The sequence below is a fragment of the Ascaphus truei genome, chromosome 2 (genome assembly GCF_040206685.1).
Source record: "Ascaphus truei isolate aAscTru1 chromosome 2, aAscTru1.hap1, whole genome shotgun sequence".
NCBI lineage: Eukaryota > Metazoa > Chordata > Amphibia > Anura > Ascaphidae > Ascaphus > Ascaphus truei.
In genome coordinates, this window is record NC_134484.1 from 76,636,425 (window position 1) to 76,659,238 (window position 22,814).

A 22,814-nucleotide genomic window follows, 5' to 3' on the forward strand; every position below is an offset into this window, starting at 1 on the left:
GCATGCCTTCATACAAAACGCTTACTACCATCAGAATGGTAGGGGTATATGTGTAAAAATGTATCTATACCATAATAATATGCACAAGGTATATATAGCATATAGATTGTTGGGGCTAGTTTATCAGCTTGAGCAAAGGAATTACCACATTTTCATATAGAAGAAATAACCTGAACGTTACACAATAAAGTGTACCATTCGCTTTCTATCTGCATAAAATCACCTACAGTATTTGATAGGTAGGCAACTACAGTAGTCCATATCATGGTTGTCTCTTAGGGGTGCATACAGTATGTTCACAGAAAATGGGACAATTTAAAGTCCTCATTCAGACCACTTGGTGTGAGGATATTAAGACTAAAAATCAGTTCTATCTCTAATTTCAGTAACTGTTTGTTTCGGTCACCCCATCACTCCAAAACCGGTGTATGTGCAATTGGCATGCAACGTAATGTAGAGATACCAGTACCTCTTTCTCTAAAGTAAAAACAGAAAAAGGCATATCATACAAGGCAAACAGTACCACCCAGATTAAAAATCATATTCAATCTATCTCATGTTCAATCTATCTCATATGAAGAAGGTTCAGGGTGATAGGAAATCCCCACCAACTACCAAGTAAATATACAGTATGTAACTGTGTTTCCCCCACCGATGGGAGATTCTGCCATTACAGCGTGTGTGGTGCATGCTACCTGTTGGTAAGCAGGAGGGCTGAGTCATCTGCCCATGTTTGTGGGGCACAGGACAAGTTTCTGGGGTAACACCTGACATAGATCTCTAGTGGTACAGCGCCTCCATCTGCCGCAGGCTCACGATGTATGGAGGCGAACTCCCATGGTAGAATACAATCCCCTCTCCTTCCCCAGAAAGATCACACACCAGGCAGGAGGTATAATAACTGGAACAGTTTACTCTGTTCAGCTCAATGCAGTCACGGCAGTCTTCTGTCCAATGCAGTCTCTGGGTTGGTATCCAGCTGTAGCAAGGCCCCTGCTGCGGCTTTGCTCTTCCCTGACCCTCTTAGGATCAGTGGAAAGGCACACACTCACTCTCCCCCTAAGGGAAGAGGAACAGGAACAGACAGTATTCAGGCAATCTGTGTGTTACCTGCCTCTCTCAAGTGGGGAGAGGCACTGACTAAATTTGGGCAGCAATCCCCTTAAGTACAGACAGGAGGAGGGCACCAGGTCTGACCCAGGATTGGGTAAAATACAGGCCTGGTTTCACTTCCTCCCATGTCACTCAACTACTGGGAGTGGGGAAAACCCATGATTAGTACTGGCAGGCCTGCTCTTTCCAGAACTTACTGCCAGGGAGGCAGACAGGTAGCCAAGAACTAGTCCTGGTATATAAAAAAAATTGTCTACCCCACTCTCAAAGAAGATGAGTTGAGAATTTAGGAAAAGTAATATTTTTACTGGTATCCCAAAATAATGCAATAACCTTATGAAGAAATACAGTATAATGCAACACACAGAAATCAGATAACAAAAGACAGTGCAAAAACAGGAAAGTGAAGACAAACATACATAAAAGGAAATAAAAAACACACACAATTTCCTGATATAAAAAAGTGACAAATTCACTAAAGCAGTCCAAAATGAATAGGGGGGGCAACGTATACGTTTCCTGGCAATGAACTCTTTCTTTTGGCCCATTCCTACATAAAAAATGCAGGATTTCCCTTTGAAGACCAAAAAAGTTCTAACCAGGTCCCCTTTGGAGCTCAAGATATGCTGCTGATACTTATAGTTTGAAGTTCAGAAGTCCTGTAGCAAAAGCTGATTGATGTCCAGGATAGCAACACTCCGATGATCCCCGCTCGTCAACACAGGAGCCAGATGAGTATATATTACGTTTGTTTTTTTCTCGTTCCAGAACGTTTTCTGCTATGGAAAAGTCTGGGTCCCTCTGCTCTTGTCTTCAAATTGCTTATTACCATATTCTTTTGCTATCTAGTAACTTAAATTTTTAATTTAGAATCCCGATAGCCATTTAATAGCACAACTGCTTTTTACCTCCACTTTGTTCTTTCTCATGGCCTCATTGAAATGTTATTCTCTCTATCCACTACAAACGCCTCCCTCCTGGCCCATGCCCAACATCACCATACACCCTGGACTGCTCAAAAGCCTTGCACTATCTACTGAATGTTGGTGGAGAACCCTGAAAACCAGCACACCAACCACCGCTCACTCCAATGGAAAACACCATAAAGTAACAACTTGCAAACAACTACTCAAATTTCTACTCGTACTATTACTCTCTTTAGCAGGTAATATTGAATCTAACCCAGGCCCTCCCACTTCAACTCTGTCCCACACCCCTGAGAATACCCCCTTCAAATTCCAAAAAGGGTTATCTGTCGCCCATATAAATACCCGGAGTCTACTGCCCAAACTGGATGAACTAAGGGCATGGTACCTTATGCATAAACCAAAAGCCATCGTTCTTACAGAAACATGGCTAACCCCTAAAATCCCTGATGTAAATATCGCCATTCAGGGATACTCCATTTCTAGGAGAGATAGGTCAAAGAGAGGAGGAGGGGTGTTATTTTATATTGCAGACACATTACAATTTACACTGTTAAATTGCCCCCCAAGTACCACCCTCTTTTGAAATCATAGTTGGCAAAATCTGCCTCCCCTTTTCTAAGCCCATCTTGCTAGCTGGCATCTACCGCCCCCCTAAAGCCCCTCTACAATCCCTGACTGATATCACCCAGTTTCTTGGCTCCATTTCCTCTCTGAATGAGAAGAGTGAGCTGCTAGTTCTTGGGGATTTCAACTTCAATTGGCTTGACCCTAAAAACCACAAAATCCACACACAAATTAAATCGCTTAACCTATCGCAACTCATTTCCCAACCCACACGGACAAATCTGAAATCGCACAACCATTCCTTGCTTGACTGGATTCTCTCCTCAAATCCCAGCAGAATCCAATCCTCTGGCATCCTTCCTGACATTTTCAGTGACCATGCAATAGTGTACTGTGTAAGGAAAATTAAACCGCCCCAATCAAGCCCTAAAGTTCAGAAACTTTAACCCACAACAGTTTCTGGCTGACCTTACCAACTGCCCTTGGCACAGAATCGATTTAATTCCAGACCCTGATTCTGCGCTCGACTATTTCCAATCCGAGTTCTTAAAACTCTGTGATACCCCTGCTCCACTACGCAGAATAAGGGTACGGGGTGCCCACCTTCCATGGGTTACAACTGAACTTATAGCACTCTACCAGTTCGGGGATGCCTTGTGGAAAAGACACAAAGTAACTGGCACTACCAAGGATCTCAATCACTACAAATACCTGCGGAACATGTGCACAAGCCAAACAAGACATGCAAAAGCACAATATTACTCTGACAATCTCCACCAGAACACATCAAACCCAGCTAACTTCTGGAAGGTTATCAACAACATATTCCAGCCTTCTAACCATCAACACCCAAGTAACATCACTAAGGGCGATATTACTCTGACAAACCCCACCGACATTGCAAATGCATTCAATGATTACTTTGTGGGGTGTGCTACAAACTTATTAGCAAAACGCAGCCCAAACCACAAAACTGAATCTCATCCTGGGAGTACCCCTATAGCCCCACCCCCTCCCAACACTGCCCACAATTTTCAATTTGGCCCAGTATCCGAAGAGGAGATTACACAAGCGCTTCTCAAATTAAAACTAAGCAGCCAATGTGGACCTGACTTACTACAATCTAGGTTCCTAAGACTTGGTGCCCCAGCAATTTGCAAACCAATTGCTTCCATAGTCAACTCTATCCTGTCTGCAGGCCATATCCCTAAGACCTGGAAAGCTGCCAGAGTTGTCCCAATCTTCAAAAGTGGGGACAAAAACACTGTCTCAAACTACAGGCCAATGTCCCTTCTCCCAATCCTATCCAAAGTCATGGAAAAATGTGTCCACTCCCAATTAAGCGATTACTATAACAAGACAAATTTCCATAGCCAATTCCAATCAGGCTTTCGCCCCAAACACTCTACCGCAACTACCCTGCTAAAAGTTTGCAATGAAATCCAGTGTGGAATGGAACGGGGTCAACTCACTGGTGCAGTATTCCTAGATTTTGCAAAGGCTTTTGACACAGTTGATCATGCTATCCTGCTTAACAAACTCCAGAGCTCTGGAATAGGGAAGCATGCTTTAAACTGGTTTCAGTCCTACCTATCAGGTAGATCCCAACATGTGTCCATCTCTAGTTCTAACTCTAACCCCCTGGATATCATCTGTGGCGTCCCGCAAGGCTCTGTTCTGCGGCCCCTACTCTTCTCAGTGTTCATCAATGATCTCCCCACAGCTTGTCAGGAAGCCTCAATACACATGTATGCAGATGACACAATCCTATGCACACAGCCATAGCCTCTCTGACCTTCAACACATACTTCAGTCTGACTTTTTGAGACTCGAAAACTGGATTTCCCAAAACAAACTGTTTATAAACACTGACAAGACTGTAACAATGGTATTTGGGACCAAGGCTAAATTTTTAAAGCTTCCAGCGACTGAGCTCCACATTAGAACCAACACTAACACCACCCTAACTTCTGTTACTAGTTTTAAATACCTGGGCATATGGCTTGACTCCCACTTAACATTCGGGATGCACTTTGATATCCTGACAACCAAGACCTATGCCAAACTAGGGGTACTTTACAGAAACAAATCCTCCCTAAGTCTCCTGGTCAGAAAACGTATCGCACAGCAGATGCTAATGCCAATTATTGACTATGGAGACATAGTATATGGCTCGGCAACTCAATCCCACCTTAGCAAACTTGACACCTCAATTTGTCGTTTTGTTCTCCAATGCAACTATAACACACATCACTGCGAAATGCTCAAAGAACTAGATTGGTCATCACTCGAGTCTAGGCGCAAAGTTCACCTTTCCTGTCTTGGCTTCAAATTCTTTATGGGCAAGCTACCCAGCTATCTGAACAAGCTCCTCACTCCTACCACATGCAGCACCTATCACCTGAGATCAGACTCTAAAAGACTGTTCATGGTCCCAAAGCTCAACAAAGTATCCGGCCGCTCCTCCTTCTCTTACCGTGCACCCCAAAACTGGAACATCCTACCAGCGTGTCTTACATCTACCACCAGTTTAAGTTCTTTCAAATCTAAGGCTGTCTCACATTTTAATCTGGTCTGTAACTGTTTCATACGCCCATAATATATATTATCTTTAACTGTGCACGCAATGTCTTGTATATAATGTATACCCTGCTCATTTATGTAACTGTATTTGTAAACATGTATTTGTCATCATAACTCTGTGCCCAGGACATACTTGAAAACGAGAGGTAACTCTCAATGTATTACTTCCTGGTAAAATATTTGATAAATAAATAAATAATACCTTCCCAATATGTCTCCCTTGGACTTTCCTGCCTGCTCTATTGCCACCAGTGACTTGTAGTGCATATTATGTATGTGGCTTTCATGATCTCTATTTTTATTTCCAAAGTGACATTATATATATTTGCTCAACTGTTTCAGTGCTCTAAACATTATCTCTCGTTTCAGTGATTCCGTTACGTTAGGTCTATTGTTACCATGTTTTTATATTGTATTTTGATTTTTCATATTGTATTTGCATTTTTATTCTGATGTTGTTATATTAAATATACTGATCACCAATTGGAATCAGCTTAAGCCCGGTCTCTTCTGATTGGCCAAACACTCCCCCCCCCCTATCTGGCCAGTCATATTTGACAGAGGCGTTTAAATATCAGCATATGTACAGACACTGTTTATTCCCTGATGAAGTAGTTTATTCTACGAAACATGCTGGATTTTGTATTCCCTAGACTATCTGAACTGCATTTGATATCTGTGCTTGTGGTTTCACTCGGGCTCCCTGACGTCTTGCCGTATGGTCGCATCTGTGACATCATTAGCCACCGCTCGCTGCAGCTAAAAATTACCTATATTCTCGCTGGACGGTACTAACAACTCTGCTGGTGGCGTCTTTTTTCTGGACCCCCCGTAGCTGTGGACGCACCTCGTTGCTGCCATATTCACAAGCTGACAACGCTGACCTGCTGACGACGTCCACGTCGAACTTCCTGGGATAAGAAGCTTCTTCACTTACCTCACCTTGACAATGCAGATCTTCTGTGGCGTGCGTGGAGACTGAGTTCCGTTACAGTAACCCGTGTCATTGTTACATGAAATGCTATAAAGATATGTTTTCCTGTATGTACGATACTTACCTTTTACCAATATGCAATATATATTTTAAAACTACACTATGAGAGTCGTGCGCTTGTCCTTCTTCTGTTTTTTCTAGTACATTGAGATGACGAGTCACCTTATTTGGAAAGCAGCAGACTTTTTCATTCTTAAACCCTTGATACAAGGTTTTGTTGTTTCATTTCTACTATTGCTGATACTTTTTTTGTATCCCCTTGCCTTAATCACCTATCACTTGTTTTGGGTAATACACAAAACAATCTCACTCTTCACATTTGTTATTTAACTGGTCAAAGTGTCACTTTTATTCACTCTTCAATTGGTACGCTACATTAATTGTTCACTTTTTGTATCTTTCCTTAAAGTGCCCCGCAACGGGCTGAAACGTCAAGTCATCAGCATTATCCCATTTTGGCAATCCTTTACGAATAGCAGACTGGCGTAGATGGATTCTTTCCATTAGAATCCTTGATGGCTTTGAGCCATGGAAACTTGGTTGGCCAAATCAGAACTAAGGCACAGATGAAGAAAGAAGAAAAGAAGATTCAAGAAGAAATACTTATGTAGCCATCAGACTCCCCCCCAGTCGCAGGTCGTGGTGCATACCTGCTGGCAACAGGAGGGCCTGAGTCTCCCGTGATGGTGTGGGGGAGGACAGAACCAGGTCTCTGGGGTGAATTCCTTCATCTGTTCTCAGTGGTGCAACACCTCCATCTCTGTGAAGCCCCAGGGATATGGGGTGGAACCCTTACAGAGAACTTCCCACACAGGGATGAGAGATCCCAGTATCAGTCAGTTGTTATAAAAGTAGCAGCAGCTCTCTTTATTCACAGCACACAGCTCACAGCAGAGTAGCAGCAACAACAGCAACACGCTGTCAATCAGGGTACAGGGTCTTCTCTCCCTCCAGACTGCACACCCTCAGGATGGTCTCGGGGTACTCTCTGTGTCCCTGCCACCACCCCAAGCCGCAGGCGGTCAGGGTGGGGCTAGCTCTTCCCTCACCCCCTAGGCAGGGTGAGAGGCACTGGTCCACCTATAGCTAACTAGGCCCTACTCCTCAGGAACCTAGATAGCTCACACACTTACTGCTCAGCACTGAACCCAGGACAGAACAGAACTACTTGTCACTGACAGGAACAGGCAACTAAATTGAGACAGCCCTCCCCTTCATGATGTCAGCAGACCCCTCCCCTGTGTCTCTGCCTTCCACACAGGGTCAGGTGACCTACTTCCAACCACTCAGAGCAGGGCTTGATGTGGGGGAAACCCATGTTAACTACTGGCAGCCTGCCCTTAGTTGGGCTTATACCAGTAGGAGGATAGACATATAGCCCTATTTCTTACCAGGGCTACACTTACATATGAAGACTCTTCAAAATCAACAGAGCAGAGGGCATCGGTCAAGATAAGGATCACTCATTGCGAAGCCACAGATAGACCACCTTGCCTGGACTTACAGTATTGTTTGATTTTTCTAGGGCTTTTTTGTTTATTTTTTCTATCGTGCATATTGACTGATTTTATTTTTGATGGTTTTGTGATTTGTTTTGGTCATCAGTAGAGATGGGCTAATGTTTTAGATCTGCCACGGAACTGCTGGTTTCTTTGGTCCGCAGATTTCAGTTTATCAGTCTCAAAAATGGTGGTTCGCCTTTTGTGGAGTTTTAAAATGTTTTCTTTTTAAACACCAACAATCTATCCATTGATTCCGTAATCCACCGGTGGACTTTAAGAATTCAATCCGTGGATTCAGAAATCCGCACGCATATTGAATCCGCAGATTGGATTGTTAAAATCCACCAATGATTTGTATCCAATGGCGGTTTTGGATTCATCCGCACGGATTTAATCTGTAATAATTAAAACCCCAGATCATCACTGCTCAGATCTCCGGTGCTCAATAGATTAAACATCACAAGTCTCTTTGTTGATAGGAGAAAAATTGCACATCTGTGGCTATAGACTGTTAGCTCTCAATGAGAGTCAAATGTACTCACGGCTTGATGAATTGGTATGTAGATAAACGATTGTGCTTGTTAAGCCCCGCGGGTCCGCCGGTCAGTAGTTCCGCGTTTCCTCTCGAGATGCAGTCGTCGACTGGCATTACCACTAACACAAAGATGACGAACTGCATGCACTCATAGACCACCACGCTGGACTGTACCTCCGTTGTATGCACTCCCGCGGGATCTGCGACTCAGCGTTTCCACATATGGCCGGTCAGACAGTGCTCCCAGGATATCACAGCCCTCCAGCTTGATGTTCAATCACCACTTTACCAAATTGCAGCAAGTACTCACAAGCCTTTGAGCGATCTCCTATCTGGCGTGCTCCCAGGTGAATTCAACACAGCAAACAAACATTCCATACAGGATCTCCCATATGGGAAAAATACCGGTGCACTGCGTCTCACAAAAAGAGGATATGGGATATGATAATCAAAAGGATTTATTCATATAAAAACATGGACAAAAAGTACTGATGCAGACACTCTTACGTGTTTCACACGCAGGGTGCTTTATCGAAGAGTCTTTGATAAAGCACCCTGCGTGTGAAACGCGCAAGAGTGTCTGCATCAGTACTTTTTGTCCATGTTTTTATATGAATAAATCCTTTTGATTATCATATCCCATATCCTCTCTTTGTGAGACGCAGTGCACCGGTATTTTTCCCATATGGGAGTTCCCGTATGGGATGTTTGTTTGCTGAATTTGTAATAACACTGCGGAATGGATTTTGAATGGCAAATTCAGATAAATCCGGGAAACGGATTTGGACTGGTTCCCCCATCTGTAGTCATCAGGCTTTTGGAGTGTTTTTTTTTTAATTGTTGGGCATCGGCCCATTTGGGGGGGAGGGGATTGGTTGCAGGGGGCACATTGCCCTGAAGATGGTGGCAGTCAACTATGATAAGTAAAATATTTATGTCAGGTACCCATTGGGTGCCATAGTGCTACTTAGAATCTCCTTAAAAGCTTTCCTCGTTTTCTACAGTACTTATGATATTTTCTCTTAAAATATGGTAATTAACGGAAAAAAAGCAGGTTTATTGTTGTTGGAGTTGTGACTCAGGTAAATGGGAGACTTTATATTGTTCACTATCACACTATAAAATTATTTTAAAGGGTGGCAGGTCTGTATGTCTATGTTTTGTGTGTGCTTGCTCTGAGCAGCCATGTCTGGTGTGCACAAACTATTGTGCGCTGTTAATGAGAGGGGCCGAATCTGGTGTTTTACCGAGGACTAACTATGCTTTTAACCCAGTTCTGCTCCCAAGCACGTTGCTTGGATGTCACTTTGGACTCCTCCCTCTCCTTTAACACTAGCACTGTTGTTAAATCTTGCACTTTCTTCCTATGTGATTCTACAGATAAATCTATAATAATCCATGCCCTCACTCTCTCACATCTTGACTACTGCAACCTTCTATTATCTGCCTCACTATCTCTAAAATAATCTGTGCAGCTACATTTATTACACTCTTGGAGCTCATTCTCTTCCTCAGATCAAGAAATTAGTTTTAAGCTGAAAGTTTTCATGATCCAAATGAAATGCGTCAATATGTTTTTGTGACTTTTTTTTTTAATAAAGCACTTTTGAAGACAGTCAAACAACTGGGCCTTGTGATCTGACGCCACAGACTGTACTGCTTGTTTTGCATAATGTGGCGATCGGTTGGTGAAAATATTGAATTTGAAAGAGAAAATTGCGGGAAATATTGCAAAGTAAATTTGAAGACGTTGCCACAACTCTACTCCGAGTCCTTAGCTGACTTCCCATTAAAGCAGCAGTTCAAGCAATATCGTACATGTGTGTTTCTTTAAATAATTCAGTTCTGTACTATGAGAAAATACTTGGAGCATTTAAAATGTAAAAAAAAAAAAAAAAATGATTTAAAGACATTTTTAATGTTTCTAATGTACGAAGCATTTCTAAAGTGACAGACCCCTTCCCCTTCTGATAGGCTCTGGCTCTTGAGCCCCGCCCTCTCTCTAGCAGTGCACCAATTGTATCTAGTAACTGCCCAGTCAATGATATTCCAGAACTACATTTCCCATAATGCTGAATTAAATAACCCTGAGCAAAGCGATTGATTACAGGAGAACGGATCGATCTGCAGCTTAGCTTATCACTTGTCAGTGTGCAGATTGTATTAATGCCCATATTGAATGGGAAAAATAAATATATATATATATATATGTAGAGGTATCAGTACCGTGTTAGCCGAGCTTCAATAATCAAAAAATAAATAGATGATACCGTTCTGTGGCTAACGAAATGCTTTTATTTGTGCGAGCTTTCGAGATACACTGATCTCTTCTTCCGGCGATGTTACAATGATTCATTGTAACATCGCCGGAAGAAGAGATCAGTGTATCTCGAAAGCTCGCACAAATAAAAGCATTTCGTTAGCCACAGAACGGTATCATCTATTTATTTTTTGATTATATATATATATATATATATATATTTTTTTTTTTAATTTAAAACGGCAGCTTGAACTGCAGCTTAAATTCTGTATCACCAACAAAATTCTCACCCTCTCTTTAAATCTCTGCTCTGTCTGCCTTTCATTATATATATCTGCTCTTATAGCTCATCCTGTATAGTACCTGCTCACGTCCTCCACTCTTCTAAACACGGACTTCTCACTGTCCTACTTTTCTTTGTGCTGCCTGAAATATTTCAATTATACAGCCCCTACACCCTTGGAACCCTAATCACCTCACTGCAGGGCCGCCGACAGCTTTCCTAATACATTAAGTCAGTTTGACATTTGATGGGTGGTTTTGATTAATATAGCTTAGAACAGTTATTTTTCTGTATTGCACATATCATTAATAATTGGCTCTGCTCAAGTAGGTAGCAAAAATAGATCTTTAGTACTTGAAGATTAGCCTCTGCCTGCCAAATTGTTTAGGATGTATAAGATATCTGATTTAGGTAGCCAAATGCAATAAGCTATTGGATGAAATAAAAATGCAGTTTAAAGTTTCATTGTCATTTAAATAATCAGAAGGAGAACAATCACACTCCCACAATTAAACTATATATAGAGAGAACGCTTACTTTCTGTGGATGCCTGAAATTCTATACACTGAAATGAATCATATCATTAGCCATGTTATTTTTGCATCTTTATTCTAGGATTTAAAAGGGAACTATTTCTCAAAACAGATTACAAAAGGTAAGTTGTGTGCTCAAAACTCTTTTTGGGATTGGTAAATACTGATTACTGATGAATTAATTATTTCATTATTTAAAAATAATTGAAAAATTATACAAAAGAAGGGCATTGTCAAAAAACAAATGTAGCCATGGCTGGTTCTGGATATTTCTCTGTCTCCCTAACACGTAAGTCCTGGTAGTTGCAGGTAGTGTTAGGCCCATCTTGGGTTTACCCCTCCCCTCTGCAGCTTCCTTGAGTGGCAGGAGTGAAGGTGGGTGGGCTTGGTCTGTGTTTTGCTCAATCGTGGGTGCAGACCTTGTGCCCTCCCCTTCTGAACTAAGGAAGAGGCATATCTAAATTGTAGGCAGTTCTAGTTCTTCACCGTTTCCCTAGTAGAGTACAGCTCTAAATCTGAGTACTGGGAGTTGTAAGCTGTGTTTCGCCCTGTGGGGTGAGACTGCATGATCAGTCCCATCAGGGACTGTGACTAGGCCTGAGTCTGCAGTCCATTGGTGGGGGGGGGAAAGCTTATGAAAAACTGGTTTCACCGTGGGGACAGTCCCCAGCAACACTGGAGCCTGCAGTGGATGGAGGCGCTTGCACTGCAGAGAAAGATCTGAGCATCCTACACCTAAAGCCTGTCCTGTTTCCCCACAACATTCAGCAGTCCAGGTGATTAGTAGCTTGTAGGTTGTCCACCCTCAGGATGTCCTTGGACTCACTCCAAGCCAATGGGCACCAGGAGCTGTCCTAGCTCTTCCCTTATCCCCTGGTGGGACAAGGAGAAACAGTTTCCCTCCGCTCCCCTAAGGGAGGACCTCAAACTGCCAGAGCCCTGACAGCTTGGTTAGGGTAAACCAGCCTCTATCACAGTAGAGGCAGACTGCCTAAATACAGGAAGTGCAGTGCCTTAAATACAGATCCAGTAGTCACCACCCCTGTGCCTCTAATTGGACACGAGGCCTGATGACACTACCTTCTCTGACTCAATGCACTGCAAAGAGTGGGGAAAACCCATGATTACTCCTGGCACACCTACCCTTACTAGGGGTTACTGCCAGGAGGAGAGCAGACCTATAGCCCAAAAACCAATCAAGGCTACATATATATATAACTTATCATTTATGTTATCACAGATCCAAGTTTACACGTTCTAAAAAATAGGGTAACACTCAGCAATAAGTAAATCTGGTTTTGAAAGAAAATGTATTACAGATGTAGCAGGCATTATTGTAGCCACTGACAATGACGCGTAAGCCCTGCTTCTTTATCGCTCATGGCTGATTTAGACACAATTGTGTCTGCTTCCGCTGGCGCGCTTTGTGTGTCCCGCTTCAACGTGCCAATCAGATCAATTAGGTCTGCTACATCTGTATATATTCCATAAATTCAGCACAGCTGTGTTCCTAAACAAATCAGGGACAGTTATACTGTAGATACGCATCCATTCAAGTAAAACAATCTCACATAATTAGTAATCATTTTCTGCTTTTCATTATTTAGTTTCATCTTTTTGCCGCATTATTATCAGGAATACAAGTAGAGCAGGTATCAGTGACCATGACCAGGATCGCGTGTACTGTCTGCTCCAGAGGAAGAGCAACGGCCAGTCATTCCAGTTCTTGCATACAGTAAATAAAGGCATCTCCAGCATCCAAACCCTTTCTAAACTAGGATCTTCACTATCAAGCTGTTTGTGCCACTTGATACTACTGCTGTATTTGTGAGAAATATTTGCGCAATTAATATTTTTAACTACATTAACTAAGCACTTTTTAATACATGCATAATTCTCAAACCCACTGCCACTGCATTTATGGAATCTATTGTGTAGATTGAGACACGGAACACACAGCTTAAATAATTAATGTTACAATAATATTATCATACAGGATGTAGCCAGGTCTCCTTGGTCAGTACGGACACCCCACCTGCGCTCCCTCACTGCGGCTGTTCGACGGGAGGTGTGGGGGCAGGTGCGCGAGCAGCGCGCTGTTCCCTAAAGCGGCCGGTTGCCGGGGACGCGCGCGGCCCGTTGTTAGGGCCGCGGTCGCGTTGCTGAGGTCCCGGCGGCTCGTGGTACAGGGCGCCGCCATTGCGCATTAGCTCGCGCATGCGCAGTAAGAGCCAGGCACCGGGAAGACCCCAAACAGCTCGCGCATGCGCAGGGAGGAGCCCGCGAAACCCTAGCCTACCAGGGAAGGCTCTGAGCAGGGACTACGAGTCCCATGAGCCTCTGCACACCCCACGTGACGCCAGGGAGCCAATAGGGCCTAGGATCCCTGCAGAGAGAGAGGAAAGGATACATTTTGCATGCTGAGCCAACGCTAGTTAGTTGGAGCTGGGAGCAGGAAGGGGAAGGAAGGGTGTAGGGAGCGAGTGAAGCTCCTGCACCAAGTAAGGTCCCCCATATCCCAGGTAGGCCCCAACTCCCCACCAGGTTAGTGGGTAAGTGAGCAGGGACGGCCACTAGGTTAGGGACTCTGCCCTTAGGTTCAGGTAGGTGCATTCTTGTCCGGTCACAGCGGTCAGTGCTGTGAGGGCGGACAAGAGAGCATCGGTAGAGTGCAGTGTGTCTGCTGCCGAGGTTAGGAAGGAGTGAGTCAGAGGGGATCCGGGTGGTGACGGGAAAAGGTAGTGTGGGTGCAGGGGGTCAGGGACCCACCTGCATAGGATAGGCTACCCCGTAGGCCCCTAGGAGTTTCCCCTAAAGTCATTCAAGGTTGCGGTGCTGTAGGGACGGCCTATAGCAGCAGAACGCATTACGGTAGTTCACGTAGTCAGTTAGGGACTCGGCATACTGCGCAGTGTTCGGAAGGTTGGGAGCAGACTGTTGCGGCAGAGGTTTCTGCGTGGGATCGTCACGGGTGGTGGTTCCGGCGTCTTTGGTCATCAGATCCTTTTTGAAGCAGTTGCAGATCCGAGCACTGGAGTGCTCGGCAGGTACTCTAACTCTACTAGTGCACCAACAGTTCCATTAGTTAGTGACTGCGCAGTCACCATTATTAGTTTCTCCCTAAAGGGGAGTGGACATACTGAATGGGGATTACTGGACACGGGGTGGGATCACGCATGTGGGGCGTCCTGCGAGGCGCATTAGCTAGTGTCTCCTCTAGAGAGGGACATCTGTTATTCTATATGTTATATGGTTCAAGTGCTCTTAAGTAAAGACCTTAGTTATTATACATATGGTGTGCTGATTTTTTGTATGTGTCCTGCGAGGACCAATTCCCTCTCTGCTGGGAACCATCGCAGGTGGAGGCACTGCACCGAGTACAGGGTTACTCCTAATATAATTACCCCAGGTTCCCCGTGGCGGATGCTCAGCCCTCCTGTGAGCCTAACAGGTTAAGCACCACACCTGGTAACACTAAGTTCCCCGCACCCATACTATATCTGCGATTTGGTGGGCTGGAATACCCGTTACAAGTACGTACAGCTATACCTCGTGGATTAAAAAGAACTAGCATAGAAATTACCTTAGATAACCAGCTGTTTTAGGCTATCACGTTTCTCACTGTATCTCAAGCTCTGTCATCGGTTGTAAAACTGACTTTCCATGATTGTTTTACAAAGCACTCTAAATAGTACAGGTAAACCCTGAAGCTATTAGAGCATGTTGTATAACATTAGCACTAAATAAGCCGTGGCTTTGAGAGATTATTTTAACAGAACACATAACATTAACTATAGCATATGTCAGGCGTCGAATCACACGGTTGAAAGTTCTATGAAAGAATCTATCAATTCATTAGACTTTAATACTGTATTGAAGTATTTACAGCAATTATTGACCTACTGTACATGTACTGTAATTGAGAATGTATATAAATTTGTATTTTAGTAATCAGTTATAAATTTGTAGTGCTCTCTTCATTTTATTTAAATGTATCAATTGTATTATTAAGATTGCTTATGTAGTATTCTGCATACTATATGTAAAATATAACTTTTTTATTGGGTTTAACAGGCAATATTCACATTTCATCATCTAATTTCTGATACCTCAGAGTGTAACTCTGGACTGTCAAGTCTAATCCCTAAGTAAATGAAAAACATATAACATCAGATGGGGAGGGGAGGAAGGGGGTGTAACTTTTTGTATTTGCCAAGCGTATACAGTAAAACTACGGCCCCAGTGTTGGCTGCTGCTCCGGCACCTGGTGTCCTGGCGGCACTTGCACAGCTTAAAGCCGCAATCTGCGGTCTGTAGGGAGCAATGGGAGACTCGGGGGCGTGGCCAAAACAGGGGGGGGGGGAATGTGTGTGAACGAACGAAGCTGTCTTGGTTGCTGTGGCACTGTAAGCATCCAGTACAGTATTTCTGCCACCTGTCTTGTACAAACACTGAGAGCATTCTTCTGGCACTGATTTCCCTGATTTCCCTCTGTTTTCAGAACTTCAGCTTGGAGCTACCCCCTCCGCCCGCCCTCTTCGCCCCCCCCCCTCCCCTTTGCTACCATTGGCTCCCAGCACATCACGTGACAGCGTCGCCGCACAGAAAGTCACATTTCTTGTCTTCCCTGCTGGCTGACGCGCCCCCGTGCTTCGTGAGTCAAGACAACAGAACCAACTGGGGGCTGCCTGATTGAGGCGAGTGTCGGTGTGTAGCGCACATGCCGCTGCGCATGCCGCCGTCACCACCACCGGGGACTCAGCCTAAGACTGTTTAACATTAGCTTTGTTGTTTGTTTTTTTCTTGAGTAGTAAAATATTCATTAAAAAAAAAATATGGTCTTACCATAGAGCTCTTCTGTGTCCAGGTTACTAAAAAGAAAATAAGCATAATTTTAATACAATCATCAGTAATAAATTACATACAACATTAGCATACTGACTTAAATCTGCAGACCAAGCAATATCCTACATGTGTTTTTTTTATTTAATAAATCAGTTCTGTACTATGAGAAAATACTTGTAGCATTTTTTTTAAACCACTCTGAATTACATTTCTAATGTATTATAATGTAACAAGCATTTTTTGTTTTAATAGCAACCATTTACAAAGTCTCATCCCCTTTCTCCTCTGAAACAGGCTCTGGCACAGCCCTTTTTGAGCCTTGCCCTCTCTCTATCAGTGCACCAATTGTATCTAGTGACTGCCTGGTCACATGATCCTCCCCACAGAACTTTGTATCTTTGATCCTCTGCTGCTACACTGACAGCCATTTAATGAACCCTGAGCTGAAACTTCACTGATCGATCACCGGAGAACGGATTGATCAGCAACTTAGCTAATTACTTATCATTGTGTGGATTGTATTGATGCACATGCAAAAGGGAGAAATAAATAAAATTTAAAAAAATAAATAAAAAGGCTGCTTAGACTTCTGCTTTAAAAAGTTATTAGCTCAGCAATGAGTAGCTGGCCCCTCTGGCTGTGAAGGAGTTTAAGTAAAGACATATGTATCACACCAATGGGGTACTAACGTATGGCAGGCTTTAGTAAATACAAACATGATTGGCAGTGCCTCCACTTATAAGGGCTAATATACCTAATAAATAGTCAGATAATGATTTAGAAAAACTGTAATAAATTATAACCCTGCTCAAACCCTCTGGTGGGACCTGTTTCACGGGTTCCAAAAAGTCTGATTTGATCTCATACAATCCAGGAGGAGCATATGTGGGGAATAAAAACTGTAATAAAAGTTCAATAACAATAAAGCAATGTAAGTTATAATGGTGTCAATGACAACACAAAGGCAATATCTTTAAGCATTTATTTTCTGGAAGAGAAAAGGGGCAGGGAGCTAAATGTTAAAATAGCAAATTTGCAAAGTCACAGCAGATACAGCCCTCTCTATCACAAGTGTCAGACTTCAGCTTGCACTTGTATGCAGAGGTATTTGCAATAAACATTGAATCAGCTGACCTGCTGCAGCAGTCATCTCTTAGGTCGCGTTCACACCGGGGGCTTTGCGACGCTGCGTGCACTCCTCCGTCTGCTGGGCGATGTGAGATCGTCCCCAGCAAACGGAATGATCCGAAAAAGCGGGCGAGCGGGGAGGGCGGTTCGGTTTGCAGTGTCACGGGCGCAGAGCAAATGGTGGTGTTTTTTGTTTCTTCCCTCAACACTGTGCTGGAGCTTCATTTAGCACAGGAGGATATAATAAAGCAGCAATCTGGCATACTGGCAAGTCATGTGTATACATGATTCCATCCGAGGCTGCGCTGGGCTGCTCTCTGCTCCGGAGACCCCCACTCCCACCCCCTCCCCACTGTCCCCCGGTCCCCATCTTCACTGCCGAGTCTCAATTTCAGCAGCCAATCAATGTAAACGTCTGGACATTGAGTGGCTGCTGAAACCGACATCACGCTGCTGCAGCCGGAGATCACAGATTGAAAAGACTCCAGCGACTGCAGCAGCGTCGACACCGTACTTTGCAGCCAATGGTAGTTTCAATACTGAATACCATTGGCCTTGTATTGTGATTAAAGTGAATTAAGGCGCGAACAACTCAAATACTGTGAACAATAATATGTGCAACAAATTAGTGCAATTAACCATACGTGCCAAATAAAATTCAAATAAATTATAACCCTGCTCAAACCCTCTGGTGGGACCTGTTTCATGGGTTCCAAAAAGTCTGATTTGATCTCATACAATCCAGGAGGAGCATATGTGGGGAATAAAAAAGAAGAAAATAGTGCAAATTTAAGTGTAGATGTATTGACAATGGGTTAGATATTGATTGAAGTCTTGGCTCTAATGGTGTTCCTACTTACAGGATGATAACGATAAAAAAGCCTTTTGCAGATTGGGCTGCAGCCCCCGTGGTAGTATTGGTGTGTGGATCTCCGCTGTTCCGCCCTATTGAGGGGACGAGCCTGGAGGGAGATCCACACACCAATACTACCACGGGGGCTGCAGCCCAATCTGCAAAAGGCTTTTTTATCGTTATCATCCTGTAAGTAGGAACACCATTAGAGCCAAGACTTCAATCAATATCTAACCCATTGTCAATACATCTACACTTAAATTTGCACTGTTTTCTTCTTTTTTATTCCCCACATATGCTCCTCCAGGATTGTATGAGATCAATACCATTGGCCGCCAGGCATCAGTGACGAACGCACGTGCGCACGTCATGTACTGTGCTGTGAGAGTGGGGCCTTAGAAGCAGATTAATCGAGCTCTGATGCGGGGCATCACACCCGGATCCATTGACTTGAATGGCAGTTAACGATGAATTGAGTTCCAATGCACCCGTTACTTGAGATTAGTAAATCTCCCTTTATAGGGTACAGATTTAGCCAGACTTAAGGTTTGTGTTGCCGTGACCCGGATGGATTAATGCTGCGGGGGGTCAGATCCGGAAGCATGGACCCCCCAGCAGCACAATCGCGGCACACAGTGTACCCAGAACCGTTTGCTTCTTCAGCCACGGTGCTTGGGACAGTAAGTATTGTTACATCTGTATATTTGTCTTCCTAATAATTATTAACACTGAAGACCGAGATAAGGAAACATTTGGGAATTAATGTTCTAGAAAATATCTGAATATATTCTGTAATATAAATAGGTTATTTTATAATCCAAAAATGTGAATGCACCTGTTTATTAATAATCCAGGCCAGTCTTTCTTTCTTCAAATGTTACTCATAACTTATTGCTCATAGACAAGTAAATAGCAATACTAAAACTAAACTGATGTTGCCAGGCTCATTGTTGCAGTGAAGCACCAGCGCCTTTCCATTCTATGGGGCTGTGGCAGGATGGCCGTGGTAAGTGAGGAGACAACACGACTTTTCTGGTGAAATAGTGCTGGTGGATTTATTTGTCCAAAAAGGGTAACTAAAACAATGGGTACTCTGTCCCTTTAAATTAAAACGTAAACAAAAACCTAACCCCGGTCGGGGCACTGACTAAACAAAAGTGCAGGCTAACTACCTGGCTGGCTAGCTAACCTAGTCCAGCCCAACAATGATCAACAAAACCAGTTGGCTCCTTACCTGGGAGCTTTATTCCCCCCTTGGGACAGGATCAATCTGAGCAGCTTGTGTCTGTCTGTCAACACTCCTCTGTCTTCTCTCTGTGCCTCAGAGAGAGATTGCCGCTCCAGAGGCATTTCCTCTTCCTGTTTTAAAGCAGGTGAACTAGCTTACTTAGAATCACCTGTGGACTGCTTAATAATATGGGTTAACCCCTCGTCTACTGGAAAGCATGCATACTGCCATCTCCTACTAACATATACAGAGTCAATGACCCTGTCACAGGGGCCTATTCTCCATATAATATATTATAATATTATGCACTATAATCCAGATCGGGATAATAGTAATTTTGCCCATTATTGTACTGTATGTGTTGAGGGGGGTTGCTGGGGGTAGAGGAGAGGGGTAGTAAGGTTGTTGTGATTTTAAAGTTTCTTGGGGGTAGAGGTATTGGGTGATGGGGTACTTGCCCCAAGGGTGGGTGGTTAGGCGTCTCGGGTGGGTAGCGGGAGTGGTTAACTCCTTCATTACCATAACTGTTACCACCGCTATGGAAGGGAAGGAGTTAACTCTAACAACTTCCACCCCTTCATCCACTCCCTCTGCCCCCAATAAACAGGGTATTCACCTTAACGGGTAGCCACTAAGGTAATGAAGCTGTTTTTATTTAAATTTAAATATTAGTGTGCGGAATCAGGGTGTCTCTGGAGCAGAACCGCGTTGATTTCAGATCCGGGACCCACTGTTTCCCGAGATACAGGCCCCGTTATGGGGTGCCGGTATCCTCATGCAATGTTTAAATCTCCCGCGTCATGTGACCGGGACATTTAAACGCATAGGAGATACCGCCCCCCATACCGGGGCCTATATCTCAGAGGTCCCCGAGTCTGAAATCAATGCGGTTTGGCTCTGGAGACCCCCTGCTCCCGCACACTAGTATTAACATTCAGGGCTGCCAACAGAAATAATGGGGCCCAGGATAAATTTAAGGATCTCCCCCCCCCCCCCCCCCTCCCGTACCTAACACAAAAAAAAAATTTGGACGCAACTTTAAAGCTGCAGCAGGAGAGAGCAGGGGCCCAGCAGCACATAGAGGGATGCAGCCCGACACGGGCACCTGACCCAACTTCCAGCACCGGCAGCTCTCCCCCCTGCAGCTCTCCCTCTAGAGCTCTTTCTCCCCCCCCCACAGCTCTCTCTCTCCCCCCATCATTTATCTCCCCCCACTCCCTGCAGCTCTCGCTTCCCCTCCCAGCAGCTCTCTTCCCCTCCCTGCAGCTCTCTTCTCTCCCCCCTGCAGCTCTCTCTCCCTGCCACAGCTCTCTCTCCCCCTCCCTCACAGCCAACAGCACCAAACCAGCAATGCATACGCCACTGTACTGATACACAAATCCTGCCCGAGCACTACCACCAAATATTATAAATATAAACCTGCTCCTCGTTTTTGGATGAACCTGCTACACATACACTTATTTACTGCAGTGTCCCAGTGGGAGGGTGGGGATGGAAGGGGTTAACATAGGAGGTACCTCTGAATGCTGCATCTCTCACACGCGGTCTCCCCTCACACCGCGTGTGAGAGATGCAGAAGCTCCTTCCCCCTCTCTCCCATTCACATTCAGAAGGGGGTGATGTGTGCTGGCCTCTATGTCGGGCTGCGGGCCTCTACATCAGGCTGCGGGCCTCTACGTCGGGCTGCGGGCCTCTACGTCGGGCTGCGGGCCTGTAAGTCGGGCTGCGGGCCTGTAAGTCGGGCTGTGGGCCTCTACGTCGGGCTGCGGGCCTGTAAGTCGGGCTGTGGGCCTCTACGTCAGGCTGCGGGCCTCTATGTCGGGCTGTGGGCCTGTAAGTCGGGCTGTGGGCCTCTACGTCGGGCTGCGGGCCTCTACGTCGGGCTGCGGGCCTCTACTCTCCTAAACAGCGGCCCTGGTTCTGCTACATCAGTTTATCAGGCTGTGGACTCCCCCTCAGAATCCACCTTTCAAGCTCTGCCCCTTTGATTTGCTCTAGTCCTCTGCCATGCTGCTATGCCATATTGCTTTGTGCCCCTGCGCTCCCCCCCCCCCGCTTTTTTTTCTGACCTGGCCCTGATTCACCGGGCCAGGGACGCCAACCCCGGAAGACCCTCCATGTTGGCGCCCATGTTAACATTTCAATAAAAACAGTGCGATCACCTGTGAGAGATGTGTAGGGAGAAGCGTCTCTCTCTGCAGCTCTCTATGCAGATGCGGCCAGATCATACGGGAGAACTTTGTGAGAGGCCGAGATCTCATTGCTGCTCTCCCGAGCGGTATTGGCATTTTTCTGCCTCACGGTTTGAGATGGTTTCAAATTATTTCTGAATACCGTGATAACACAAATGACAAACCGTTCGGTGGGAACATGGCAAACCGTTCGAGATACTGTAGCAGCAAAGTTATCAAAGCTACTAGAATAGGTCCCTAAAAGTTGTAACTAATATACAGTACAGATAGCTGCGATATCGGTAACAAGGAGTCATGCAATATCTGTCTTAATATGGCACTGGTGACATGGAGTTAGGTGGATAAGGGTAATGATGATGCAGGAGGTTCCTGGAGCTGCAATGTGCTCCAGTATTTTTTCGTTTCAGGGACAACCTCGTTCCTGACATAAACTACTTAGCAGGGTAGGTAGCTCTAGTACTGCCCCTCCAAGGGAAACAAAATAGTCCATTGTGTGGGCCAATAGGAAGCTACAATGTCACCTGTTGCTCCCCATGATGTGGGGTGGGGTGGGGGAGGGGATTTAAATACATAGAAATATCTCTTAAATACCCAGGGCATCTATAAATTAACCCTATTAGTACTAGCAGGGTCACTACAGTGAGATAAGTGGAATTGTACCAGATTGTTTATTTTCCTTTATACTGTATTTGATTTGCTTCTGCAACGGAAAAAAATAATAAAATGCAGATTTTTATTTCAGCTGAATTGTTACAAATGTTATACAGTAGGATCTCTTCTACATTAAAAGTCAATTTTACTAGGGAAATTACCAATTGGAAATCAGAATTTATGGAACAATTTGTTAAATTCACTAGTAATTAATTCAATGATATCTCAAAACTAACTAGAACCATGATGTATAATATGGACAAAGATAAAATACCTGAAAATACCAATGCATCATAAACGATAAAAGGTTTATGTATCAATGCAAATCACGGTTTATTGCTACTGTACAGTCTGCATTTGCATTGACACATGATATTCATATTTTTTGTAATGATACATTTACAGGAGGGAGGGACATTGGGTGTCATTGGGATTCTGAGGGGGGAGGAAAGATCTTGCACAAAAAATGTTTCAAGTTATTAACCCCTTCTCCTGCAGGGCTTTTCTGTACTTGCCCAGGGGACAGCGGAGTTCTAACCCAGGGTGATCATCAAGCCTGTGAGGATCTGGCAGCTCCAGGCCATGCACCTTTTCTATAGGCCCCACCACTTTACTCCAGGG

The 22,814-nt window shown here is 44.4% G+C and overlaps 1 protein-coding gene across 3 annotated transcripts in view; it reads right to left on the reverse strand.

The window, feature by feature from the left end:
- The window catches only part of NECAB1 (N-terminal EF-hand calcium binding protein 1), a 322,496-nt gene that overhangs the window by 130,924 nt on the left and 168,758 nt on the right, over window positions 1-22,814 (reverse strand). For 2 of the 3 annotated variants that reach the window (XM_075582919.1, XM_075582920.1), the window contains one exon: window positions 16,142-16,167. In XM_075582919.1, coding sequence (XP_075439034.1) covers window positions 16,142-16,167 — 26 coding nt within the window. Of the gene's footprint in view, window positions 1-16,141; window positions 16,168-19,356; window positions 19,488-22,814 lie in introns of those variants that run through there. The other variant, XM_075582924.1, reaches the window with a different exon arrangement.